General features: G+C 41.6%; 1 protein-coding gene across 2 annotated transcripts in view; it reads right to left on the reverse strand.

Moving 5' to 3' along the window:
* Positions 1-3,342: 3,342 nt before the first annotated feature.
* GNA15 (G protein subunit alpha 15) overlaps positions 3,343-13,141 on the reverse strand; it is a 106,661-nt gene continuing 96,862 nt past the window's right edge. Inside the window, exons 6-7 of one of the 2 annotated variants that reach the window (XM_077270768.1) lie at positions 7,798-7,951; positions 3,350-4,637 (exon numbers count right to left, since the gene is read on the reverse strand). In XM_077270768.1, the coding sequence (XP_077126883.1) occupies positions 4,414-4,637; positions 7,798-7,951 (378 nt within the window). In that variant the 3' untranslated portion in view covers positions 3,350-4,413. Of the gene's footprint in view, positions 4,638-7,797; positions 7,952-13,141 lie in introns of both variants that reach the window. The other variant, XM_077270776.1, reaches the window with a different exon arrangement.

The raw sequence follows: 13,141 nt of genomic DNA on the forward strand, positions 1-13,141 counted from the left end.
GTAAAACCAGGAAACGTATCACCTCGCGGTGTTCAGGAGTCATGCACATGGTAACCTGTGTCCAATACTGCGGTTTATTTGCTGCCAATGGCGTAGCATCAATACCCCTAAGAGGAATAGGATTTTCTAATGGTTCAAGAGTAAAACCACAGTGCTTAGCAAATGACAGATCCATAAGACTCAGGGCAGCACCTGAATCTACAAACGCCATGACAGGAAAAGACGACAGTGAGCAAATCAAAGTTACAGACAGAATAAATTTAGGTTGCAAATTACCAACGGTGACAGGACTAACAACCTTAGCTATACGTTTAGAGCATGCTGAGATAATATGTGTAGAATCACCACAGTAGTAGCACAAGCCATTCCGGCGTCTATGAATTTTCCGCTCATTTCTAGTCAGGATTCTATCACATTGCATTAAATCAGGTGTCTGTTCAGACAACACCATGAGGGAATTTGCGATTTTTCTATCACATTGCACCGAATTAGGTGTCTGTTCAGACAACACCATGAGGGAATTTGCGGTTTTGCGCTCCCGCAACCGCCGGTCAATTTGAATAGCCAGTGCCATAGTATCATTCAGACCTGTGGGAATGGGAAAACCCACCATAACATTCTTAATGGCTTCAGAAAGGCCATTTCTAAAATTAGCGGCCAGTGCACACTCGTTCCAATGTGTCAGCGCGGACCATTTCCGAAATTTTTGGCAGTACACTTCAGCCTCGTCCTGCCCCTGAGACATAGCCAGCAAGGCCTTTTCTGCCTGAATCTCAAGATTGGGTTCCTCATAAAGTAAACCGAGCGCCAGAAAAAACGCATTAATATCAGCCAATGCCGGATCTCCTGGTGCCAGCGAAAAAGCCCAATCCTGAGGGTCGCCCCGTAAGAACGAAATAACAATTTTTACTTGCTGAGCAGAGTCTCCAGATGAACAGGGTCTCAGGGACAAAAACAATTTACAATTATTCACAAAATTCCTAAACTTAAACCTGTCTCCGGAAAACAGTTCAGGAATCGGTATTTTAGGTTCTGACCTAGGATTATTGATAACATAGTCTTGTATGCCCTGCACACGAGTAGCCAGCTGGTCCACACTTGTAATCAAGGTCTGGACATTCATGTCTGCAGCAAGCATAGCCACTCTGAGGTAAAGGGGAAGAAGAAAAAAAAAAAAACTCAGAATCTTCTTTCTTATAATCCCTCTTCTGCAATGCATTAAACATTTAATACTGGCCTGGCAAACTGTTTTGTGACCCCAATGGCGAGGGTCTCAGAGGAACGTGGAAGTCTGCAGAATACAAAAATCCAGCTCATAGGGCAGTGGTAGCTGGGTTGACCATATATCTACTCCTAACGCCAACACTAGAAGTAGCCGGGGATCATTCCTACGTTGATTCTAGATGACACGCTCCAGCCGGAGAATCTAGCTACCCCTAGTAGAGGAAAACAAAAGACCTTTCTTGCCTCCAGAGAAGGGGACCCCAAAGCTGGATAGAAGCCCCCCACAAATAATAACGGTGAGGTAAGAGGAAATGACAAACACAGAAATGAACCAGGTTTAGCACAGAGAGGCCCGCTAACTGATAGCAGAATAAAGAAAGGTAACTTATATGGTCAACAAAAACCCTATCAAAATCCACACTGGAAATTCAAGAACCCCCGAACCGTCTAACGGTCCGGGGGGAGAACACCAGCCCCCTAGAGCTTCCAGCAAAGGTCAGGATATATATTTGGAACAAGCTGGACAAAAATACAAAACCAAAACAAAATAGCAAAAAGCAAAAAGCGGACTTAGCTGATATAACTGGAACCAGGATCAGTAGACAAGAGCACAGCAGACTAGCTCTGATAACTACGTTGCCAGGCATTGAACTGAAGGTCCAGGGAGCTTAAATAGCAACACCCTTAACTAACGACCCAGGTGCGGATAAAAGGAATGACAGAAAAACCAGAGTCAAAAAACTAGTAACCACTAGAGGGAGCAAAAAGTAAATTCACAACACACAAAGCCCTGATCTACATCCTATTAAAAATGTATGGGCAAAGCTGAAAAGGCAGGTGCGAGCAAGGTGACCTACAAGCCTACAAGCCTCGAACAGTTACACCAGTTTTGTCAGAAGGAATGGGCCGAAACTCCGACCAACTATTGTGAGAAGCTTATGGAAGGATATCCCAAAAGTTTGACCGAAGTCATTCAGTTTAAGAGCAACAGTACTAAATACTAATGAATTGTATGTAAACTTTTGACTCTGCAGTATGTAATTAAAATACCTTAAAACATTTTCTCTCTCTCATTATTCTGGCATTTGGCAAATATTAATAATTATAGTAATCCTAATTTACCTAAAACTGGAAAGATTTATTCTGATTTCAGATATTGAGAAAAACTTACATGTGTCTTTTTATATAGTGTATGTAAACTTCTATTTTCAACTGTAGATAGATAGATAGATTGTAGATATTTCTATTAAGCCACATAAATAAATATTTAATTGAAAAAAAAAACACATGGAGTCCCTCGCCTTTTTGTTAACCAGCAAAGGTAAAGCAGACAACTGAGAGCTGATATTATCAGGCTGGCAAGGTCCATGGTTATTGGACCTGTCTGAGCCTAAAAATACAAGCCTACAGTCTCTGGGTGTTGGCAATCGGGGTAATGGGGCTTGGGGATGATGTCAGCTGTGAATTGCACAAAACCACAGCTGTTTTTGCTGGTTTAAAAAAATATGGGAAACCCCACGTCATTTTTTTCATGTAATTACTTACTTATGTGGCTTAATAGAAAGCACTACAAGATATCTAACTGTCTGTTATCTACAGTACAGACCAAAAGTTTGGACGCACCTTCTCATTTAAAGATTTTTCTGTATTTTCATGACTATGAAAATTGTAAAAATGTAGATTAATCCGAGGCCCCAAGGATAATTTGCCAAAAATAATTTTATTTGACAAAGCAAAAGGTGGCTTCTTTGTAGAACCTAGAATATAGCACATATTTTCAGTTGTTTCACACTTTTTTGTTAAGCATATAATTCCACATGTGTTAATTCATAGTTTTGATGCCTTCAGTGTTAATTTACAATTTTCATAGTCATGAAAATGCAGAAAAATCTTTAAATGAGAAGGTGTGTCCAAACTTTTGGTCTGTACTGTATGTCTCTATCTATTTATCTATCTTTCTATCTATAGAGAAAAAACCTGACCAGCACTCCGAACTGTGAACAGGTTTGAGCTGCGATAGCTGCATTATATAGAAAAAGAAAACACAGCACCACTCTATATACGCCAAGATATATGCAAACACTGAAGACATTGAATCTAAACTGTGTTATTACTCAGTAAGATGTACTTACAAAAATGAAGGTTCTTAGTGCATAAAGTGGCATTCATGTATGCCCATCAACCTCGGCAAGGTGACCTCCATCTGATGGGTCATATTTTACTGTACATACCTCTTTTACGCTATCAGCCTACAGTTAATTGAGCAAACAAGTCTCACCCGGGCTATGAGCTTGCTTCCACATCTAGTACAATTATATGGGGAATATCTGCACATAAAACTCAGCATACACTCAAGAGCAATTGACATGTTGATGATTTCAAATACTCACTACAGTTCAGTTTACGCAACATTAAAAAAGCACAGGGGGCATCGTATTTTTTAAACCTCATCCACTTTGTATAAAGACGCTGCATTTTTTGTGCATCGAAAATATGAAGCGTCAAGAGCTCACCCAAAACTCATTGTGGGAATTTAACTTTTGTCGACATCTGCACATGCCCAGGGTTGTATTCTCTGTCCCACACAAAGGTTGACCGGAAGAAGAGATCTAACATGGAAAAATGTGCTGCAGAGAATGCAGGAAGGTGAGAAGAGAACAAGGAAAAAGCGATGGGCAATCACAGTCTGCTAAGGCTGTGCCGCTGGCAGACACATCCATCAGAAACCAAAGAATTACAGGACTCCCTTATGGGCTTGGCAAGCGTTTATCTTGTAACAGAGGCATTTCATTGCCTGGGTATAAATATTGCATGTGTGTCATAAGACTAAATTTTAAACGTAAAGTAGTTGTTCAGTAGGTTTTTTTCTCTTATCTTGGACAAGGAAAGTGCTACTGTGAAAGCAATAAATGACTAAATGTTTGCTTAGCTAGCAACATGCTTCCTTATTTAAAAAGAAAGTTCATATGTGGGCCATTTCATGGAGAATGCACATTTATACCAACTCCACGTATGTCACTAAACAGTTCATACGCTCCTTGCAAATCAAGGGCCAAAATATTGGTAATAAAATTACATGCATAGTTAGACATAATAACACATCCACTTTGGTTTTGGTTGGTAGATAACAGTCATTGTCTGGTGGCATCAGTCAGATCATTCAGAAGGGTAGATAATCAAGTGTGTTCGTCATACAACGCCAAAGTCTTTTAGGAACTTCTGGAGTACATGATCCTTTATGTCATTAAATACATTACGGATGTTTTCAGTGTCTGTGGCACAAGTTTCATGGGGATATAGGATTCTATCACGTTCCTGTTTCTCCAATTTATCTTTGATTTCTGTCCGCTCAAAGATTTCCTTATACACTGATCCAATGAACTCTTTAGCAGCTTTGGCATCCTGTCGAGGACCTGGGTAAGAAAAAGAAGTTATGAACACTTTACAAATAATTGAATGATATATGTGACTCCCAAAGTTCTAAAGGTAAATGTCCCTAAATGATCCAATAAGATCAGCAGAAAAACAACACTAAATCCACGTAGATTGTTAAATAAATACCATTAACCAATCTAAAGTTTCCAATTGAACAGATAAAATCAATGGCTAAGCTCCATATGAGCATACCTTCAAAAACTGACATCATATTTCCATAGTAAACTAATCAAATAGGGAGGAGGACATGAGAGTAGTAAAATCCAGTCTCAGATGCAATGTATAGAGAAGACTAATACAAAACTCTATTGCAATCTGGCATAGCTGAACATTAACAGTCTAGGCCAGCGACATGATTGAGCCATTGGTTTGATGTGTGTGCTTTCCAGTACTGCAGAGGAAGCCTTGCCACGCCGCATGGGAGGAGTGCAAGGTCATTGAAACTGTCTGGAACGAATGATCTAGCCAGCTTCAAAGCAGTACTTGCAAAGTCTAAAGCAGAAGTGCGCAACCTGCAGGGGGGCACATGCGGCCTGTGATGCTTTTCCACGTGGCCCCCAACCATATGGGTAGAAAATGCTTGACTAACAGGCTGCCAATATGTGGGCAGCTACACACAGAACAGCATTGGCAAGCAGCTGAGGAGCAGGTACTGGCAACTGCTAAAGAGGCCCTGTGTACCTCTGGAAGACTCATTCCTAAGGCCGGTTTCACATGTCCTGATGTTTTCAGTACCGGAGATATTGGTGTCCGTGTGTGTAATACTTGAGGCACAAGTGTGGCAAACATGTGCCGCATTAGTACCACACGTACTGGCGCCAGGGAAGCAGCGGTACAGTTAGCACTGTTCCCCAGTGCCGGGTGCTGAAGATGGCTCTCATTATTGTCCCCTGCTCTGCCAGCGATCAGTATGAGCAGGAGAGAATGATGAGAGTTATATTCAAATGATAACAGTGACAGCAGGCGGCATCTGATGGGAGTATTCATCACCATCTCCTGCGCTATAAATAAATAAATAAATAAAAAACTGTGGTGACCGCAGCATTGTGGGAAAAAGTCAGTGATGAGGTCACTGCAGTTCAAGCTTAGTGACTTCACCACAGATCACCATGAGAAATTCTCACGGTGATCTGATTTGAACTCACTGAGCTGAACTGCGATGAACTCAGTGACTTTTTCCCATGGTGTTGAGATCACTGCTGTTGAGCCCGGCTGGGAATGCAGCCTCAGTGACTCACCTCTAGTCACTGATGCTGCGCTCACAGCAGCTCATTCACCAGTGGTTCTCAGCCTGGACGGTCGCATCTTGGCATGTCCAGGTTGAAAACTATTCATCTCCCAGACATCGATTAAGGCATGGGACAGAATGTCAGAGAGGTGAGGGACATTGTTGTTTTTTATTTTTGTTTTATTACAGGAGACGTGGGATTCAGTGGAATTAGGCGATAGTTAGTTAGTGTGTTTTTTTATTTCTAATAAAGGACTTTATACTTGCTGTCTTTATTTACCATATAACTATAGGCTTACTAATGGATAGGCTTCTTATAGAACCTTTCCATTACTCAGCTGTAGGCTTGATGTCACCAGACAATACAAAGGTGACATCAACCCCACAAATATTACCCCACTTGCCACCGCTAGAGGGCAAGTGGGAAGAGCCAGGCCAAGCATCAGAATTGGTGCACCTAATAGATGTACCTTTTCTGGGGTGACTGAGGACTGCTATTTTTTGACTCAGTGGGGGTCAATATCAATGGCACTTTACCAGCCTGAGAATACCAGCACTTATATGCCTGCTTTACCTTGGCTGGTTGTCAAAAATGGGGGGGACCCAATGCTATTTTTTTAATTATTTATTTAAACAATTTTAAAAACCACCGTGGGGAACCCTCTATTCTTGATAACCAGCCTTGCTAATGCTGGCAGCTGAGGGTTGCAGCCCCAGCTGTCAGTTTTGCCTGGCTGGTTATAGAAAATACTGGGGAATCCATGCCGGATGTTTTATTTATTTATAGCACAGGCAGTGGGTGATGAATACTCCTATCAGCCGCCGCCTGGTGTCACTTGTATTAGCGGCAGCAGGTGTAGGCTGATGGGAGTAATAGTGTTATCAGTTGAATACAATTCTCATCATTCTCCCCTGCTTGCGCTAATCATTGGCATATCAGCGGAGAATGATGAGAGGCATCTTCAGCACCCAGTGCTGGGGAACAGTGCTTACTGTACCGCTGCTTCTCAGGTGCTGGGACATGTCACACCGATGACATCCCTGTGTGTCATTCGTGTGCACGTGTGCAGGACGTTTTGCGGACCGTCCTGTGGGTAAAAAAGGATGTGTCAGCGTGTTTTGCCCATGGACACAAGTTCCATGGAACACACTGACATATGCACCGACCCATTCACTTAAATGGGTCTACATGTGTAAGTGTCTCCGGTACTTGTGAAAACTGTCACCATACGTACTGGACACATTTATGTCTGAAAGAGGCCTAAAGAGAATGCGGTCTCTTAATCCGTTTGAATGCAGCATGTAAATTAGACAGGTGACCTTCCGAGTCTGTGGCTCGCTCTACTTTATTTTATAGGCCTTCTGAGATGCTAGGCGGTATGTAAAAAAAAGCATGATCTATTGTAGAGAGCCATGTGTATGCATGATGTTTTAGTGTGGCCCAAGTATTTGTTCAGTATGACAATGTGACCTTTGGACCAAAAAAGGTTGTGCACTCTTGTTCTAAAGCAAAGTGACTGCAAGCATTGTGCTTCTTGCCGAGGAGTTTGGGCCACCTATGATAGACTGCAGAAGTGGCTGGTAACCTAGGCAATAAGCATTAATAGTAAACTGTTGAATTAAAAATCTCTCCTTTCTTGAGAACGGAGCGGATGTTCCATAACAAGTAAATAATTGCTAAATTGCTTGTTTTTACAAGCACTTTGCAATTTTAACTATTTATTATACTGAGATAACCCCTATATACTCCTAAGCAGTTCTATAAGATATAAGCCAATTGGACCCTACAAGTATTACAAGTTTACTCATATGTGGCAGATGTGTTGCAGAAATATTTGCAATTTTTTTCACACATTTGAATGGATTTTGGAAGACATATGTATATTGGTTTTTAAAGTAACCTTACTAACCTTTAAACTTGGGGAAGTATAAACCCAAGTCAGAGAAGCAGATTTTTTCAGCAAGTAAATCAGTCTTATTAAGGAACAGAATGATGGGGGTGTTTCTAAACCAGGGCAGCTCCATTATACTCCTGAAAAGAGCCAGACTTTCCCGCATGCGATTCTATGTAAAAAAAAAATAATTAATGTGAGATACATAGTAAGGGTTTGTCCACAATAGGTCTTTTTTTCAGTGTTTTTTAATTTGTTTTTAATGAAAATTTTCAGCTACGCTTTACAGTACCAGCAAGTCTATGAGACTTCAGAAATCTCATGCACACACCTTGGTTTTTTTGTCATCAATATTTTGTGCTTTGCATGGTTTTTTGCACAATGAAGCATGTCACTTCTTTCATGTTTTTTTACAGCGTTTTTTCAGCGTTTTTCACCCATTGACATGAATGGGTGGTGAAATACCATGGAAAATCTTAAGCAAAAATGCTGGTATCAGGTTTTGCTGCGTTTTTTGTGCCAAAACACAATGATTGTTTGTTCTGAATCCAAATGTCAGGACCCCAATTTATCATTGCTATTTCTCCACTTTTCTAGAGTAATTTGCACCTTGTTAGTGGCTTTAGTATTTGCGCCTTTTTCTCTATACATTTTACACCACTTTGTAAGTTGTCTGTTGTCTTTTTTTAATTATGATTCATGAAATACAACTTTTACCAAATATTGCAGTTTTTTGGCGCATCTTACTCAAGCCCCCTCCTGGATTAAGGTTTCTAGAGGTGTTTTCATTTTGGCGCATTTTTGCAACATTTTAAAGGATTTGTGACTTTTGGTGCTAAAAACTCACAAAAATCATTTATAGACAAAAATAAAGACCATTATTGATATTGGGCCAAATTCTTGCACTACGTTCACCATTTTGAAATATTTGGTGCCAAAATATCAGCAAATTCCACAAGATAAAAGAAAAGTGACATCAACAAGTGGAAAATGATGAATTAGGCCCTTTCACTTTCCTATTCCGCCTATATTAACCCGTTCACCAATTTAAACATTATTGCAACGTTATTTAATATTCAGGCACCAAAGAAACCTCAAAATACCCACTATATGTAATGGATATCAGTATTAAGTCATTAATCACCTTAAACCACCAAAGCCATAGAAGGTTTGGTATAAACCGAAGCACCCCTACAACTACTTCTAAGCCATCTTATGCAACAAATATTTAATGTTATTTTGATGTAAATAGGTGGAATCTTTACATTTCTGTTGGAAGCACCAATACAATTTAAGACTGCCCCTCAAGATTTGTTAACAGGTACCTAAATGGAACAATCATTTGTGGCATTAGTGTGTCTAAGGCCTCCTTCAAACATTCTGGTGATTCCTGTATAATAAAAAACAGTATTGGTGAGAGCCATGGTCCGTGTGCCATCAGTATGTACATATGTGACATCCATGTATCTGCTTACTGTCTGTGTGTCCATGTATCACATCTGTGTGCCGTCTGTGTGCCCGTGAAACACGTACCGGCACCAGGGAAAAGCAGTATAGTTCGCAATGTTGCCAGGAGACAGCTCTTATCATTGTCACCTGGTCTCCTTGAGATTAGCGTGACCAGGCGACAATGAAGGGAGTTGTATTCAGCACCCACTGTGTACATCCTGTGAAAAATTAACAATTAAATTTAAAAAAATGGCGTGGGCTCTTACATAGTTTTCATAAACCGCAGCGGAAAAGCCCACGGCTGGGGGGCTGATGTTAATTATCTGAGAAAAGGAACAATATCCCAAAAGGTTCCCAGGCTATTAACATCTCACAGCTGTTTGCTAAGCCTTTACTGGTTAATTTAAGGGAGATAAATTCAAACCACAAAGGCTAAACAGATAGCTGTGGGTTTATATTAATATAGTAATGGAGAGGCATCTATTAGACACCCCCATTACTAACCCCATAGTCATATTGTAAAAAAGACATAACAACAATAAAATCCGTTATTTGAAATGAAACTCAACACCCTGTTTTACACATTTATAAAAAAATAAAAAGCAAAGTTAAACTCACCTTTATGCCTAAACTCCATTGAAGCCAATGTCCCCTGTAAAAGACCAAAAAAATTAAACAACCATATTCCTCACCTGTCCGTTTGTTTTATCAGCTGTCTCAAAATACGGCACCTGATTAGGATGTCTGGACGTGGTACCAGCACACTAATTGAGTTGTAACAAAGTTGTACACATTCAAGATATCTACCGCATTTAGTGTAAAGGCACCTTCACACTGAACAATTTAACAACGATAACGATAGCGATCTGTGACGTTGCAGCATCCTGGATAGCGATATCATTGTGTTTGACACGCAGCAGCGATCAGGATCCTGCTGTGACATTGTTGGTCGGAGCTAGAAGGCCAGCACCTTATTTCGTCGCTGGATCACCCGCTGACATCGCTGGATCGGTGTGTGTGGCAGGGCCGTGCTTAGTAACCCGATGTTTACCCTGGTTACCATTGTTAAGTAAAAAAAAAACACTACATACTTACATTCCTGTCACGTCCCTCGCCGTCAGCTTCCCTGCGTCCCCCAGTGTCAGCGCCGGCCGGCCGTAAAGCAGAGCACAGCGGTGACGTCACCGCTCTGCTTTCCGGCCAGCGCTTACACAGTGCAGGGAAGCTGAAGGCGAGGGACGCGACAGGAATGTAAGTATGTCGTGTTTTTTTCTTACTTTTACAATGGTAACCAGGGTAAACATCGGGTTACAAAGCGCGGCCCTGCGCTTAGTAACCCGATGTTTACCCTGGTTACCCGGGGACTTCGGGATCGTTGGTCGCTGGAGAGCTGTCTGTGTGACAGCTCTCCAGCGACCAAACAGCGACGCTGCAGCGATCGGCATCGTTGTCTAGATCGCTGCAGCGTCGCTTAATGTGACGGTACCTTAAGTGGTTTGTTGGTTTTTCTTTCCCTCTTTCCTCCTCAGAAGTGCATTTTTTCAGCATTTTTTCTTGCTTTTTTCTTGTAACATCTGTCCGAAGAGAAGATAATCCATACTTTTCAAGACTGTAATCCATCTCTACAACATTTGGTTTTCAAACTTAATGGTGTCATCATGCGACGACTCTTCAGACTGAAATCCAGGAGATACTGAGTTCCTCAGAGTGCAGCTTCAGTGACGAGCTGAAGCTTCAAAGAGGTTACCGCCGGTCACGGAAGCTGCGGTTCCCATGGACAGTTTACAGTGAGAGGCCAGATGATCTGCAGCCACTAGCACTGTGAGAATCATCGAGGTCATTGCAGTTTATTGGGCTGCTCACAATGAGCTGCCCGTGGAACCGCAGCTTCAGTGACCGGTGGTAATGTCTATCCTGTTACCACTCGTCACTAAAGCTGTGCTTCAGGGGCAGAGGCAGGATCCTGCCGGTTTAACAACAGAACATGCGTCCGAGGAGAATAATTAACAGCCGCTAGCCAATCACAAGTCCATACCTCAAATGGATGAGGAAGAGGACACCACTAGACCACGACCAGCTAAGTAGAAAATGTTTTTTTCCTTTTTTTTTAAAGCCGCAATATGGGGACAGGATGGAGACACATGGGACAGGATGGAGACACCATATGGGGCAGGATGGGAGAACATATGGGGCAGGATGGAGAGGCATTGGACAGGAAGAGAGATTATATTAGTCAAGCACTTCAAGAGAAAGATGGGTGTGAACGGCACTGTATGCTGTACTTCACATAGAGATATATAGGTATACTCGATCCTTTGTAGATCAGGACGTTCAGAGGTTAGCTTTTTTTTTCTTCTCTCATTTACTACATGGATTATATTAGTCAGGTTTGAAACACATGGGGTCAGGATGGAGACATATGAGGCCGGATGGGAGATAATATGGAGCAGGATGGGAGAACATATATAGCCAGGAATGAGACATAAGGGGCCAAGATGGAGAATATTATTACTATAGGGGCTAATTAAGGGATATTATTACGGTTGTGATGTATTCTATTTTTCAGAATACTGTTTTCATTGGGGGATACTGTTATTGTGCAGGGTGGCACTGTCACTTTTTTTTCTTCATCTGGTGTGTAGAAGTTGGGGAAAAATTGAGGAATGTGCTTTGGAAACGGTGCTCTAGATAATGGTTATATTCTGTAGAGATGAGTCCTGGCTGGAAGTAGTGATGGGAGTCTGCACTGAATGAAGAAAAGATAAAGGACTTCAACTAGAGACATCATTAGTGAGTCAGTGTGTTGCCTGTACACTATACACTATATAGTATATAGAGTTGCTGTCTGTAATGTCACTGGTGAGTCACTGTATTGCCTGCACACTGACACCAGACTTTAGTCTGATCCATGTATCTTTCAATTTCCATCTTTCAAATTACAAATTTCTAATTGCAATACTTTGAATTAGACTTGAATTCTAGAATGCATTCGGCCACTCATCACTGCTACAATATTATCATCATAGTCATCTGTACCATCTAATCGAGCTGTTCTGTTCTTCACACAGGTATGCACTGACTTTCCCCAGCTCTCCCTGGTTCCTGAATGTCTCTGTATACTGCATTGATTTTCTATGGTATGCACTGACTTTCCCCAGCTCTCCCTGATTCCTGAATGTTTCTGTATATTGCATTGATTTTCTATGGTATGCACTGACTTTTCCCAGCTCTCCCTGGTTCCTGAGTGTCTCTGTATATTGCATTGCTTTTCTATGGTATGCTGTGCTTACCCATCACTCTGTATCCACTATGTATTTCACTGCTCTGGTGCTTGCAGGCATATCTGAGTGGTCAGTGTAACCCCTCCCCCCTTTTTATGGCCTTTGTTTAAATGTGAACATGTGTTCTGGCCCCACACACCCACATTCTCTCACAGCTGAGCAGTGTTAATCCCAGATATATTCTGACCCAGGAGTCGGACCCAGACTTTAGTCTGATCCATGTATCTTTCAAATTCTATCTTTCAAATTACAGATTTCTAATTACAATACTTTGAATTAGACTTTAATTGGACTGGAATTGACTGTAAGGTAATGGAATAGAAAACCACTACAATGTTTCTGTTTTTCACTTTCACACCTATACTATTCTAGTTTTCCCTACCTCCTGTAATTCCCCCACCTAGTAAGGAACTAGTAATTTCACCCTCCATCCTCCCCAGCCATCTCACCTCCTCCTCACAGCTGTTCCTCCACATACAATCCTTTTTCTCCAGACACACACTGCCGCATCATGTCCTATCCTGCTCCCACCTTCTAAAAGCTCTCTCTGCTACTCCTCATCGCTGGTGATGTATCCCCAAATCTTGGCCCTCTTCAACACATCCCCACACTCATTTCTAACCCCCTGCCAC

Source organism: Ranitomeya variabilis, chromosome 1, assembly GCF_051348905.1.
Source record: "Ranitomeya variabilis isolate aRanVar5 chromosome 1, aRanVar5.hap1, whole genome shotgun sequence".
In the NCBI taxonomy this organism is placed as follows: domain Eukaryota; kingdom Metazoa; phylum Chordata; class Amphibia; order Anura; family Dendrobatidae; genus Ranitomeya; species Ranitomeya variabilis.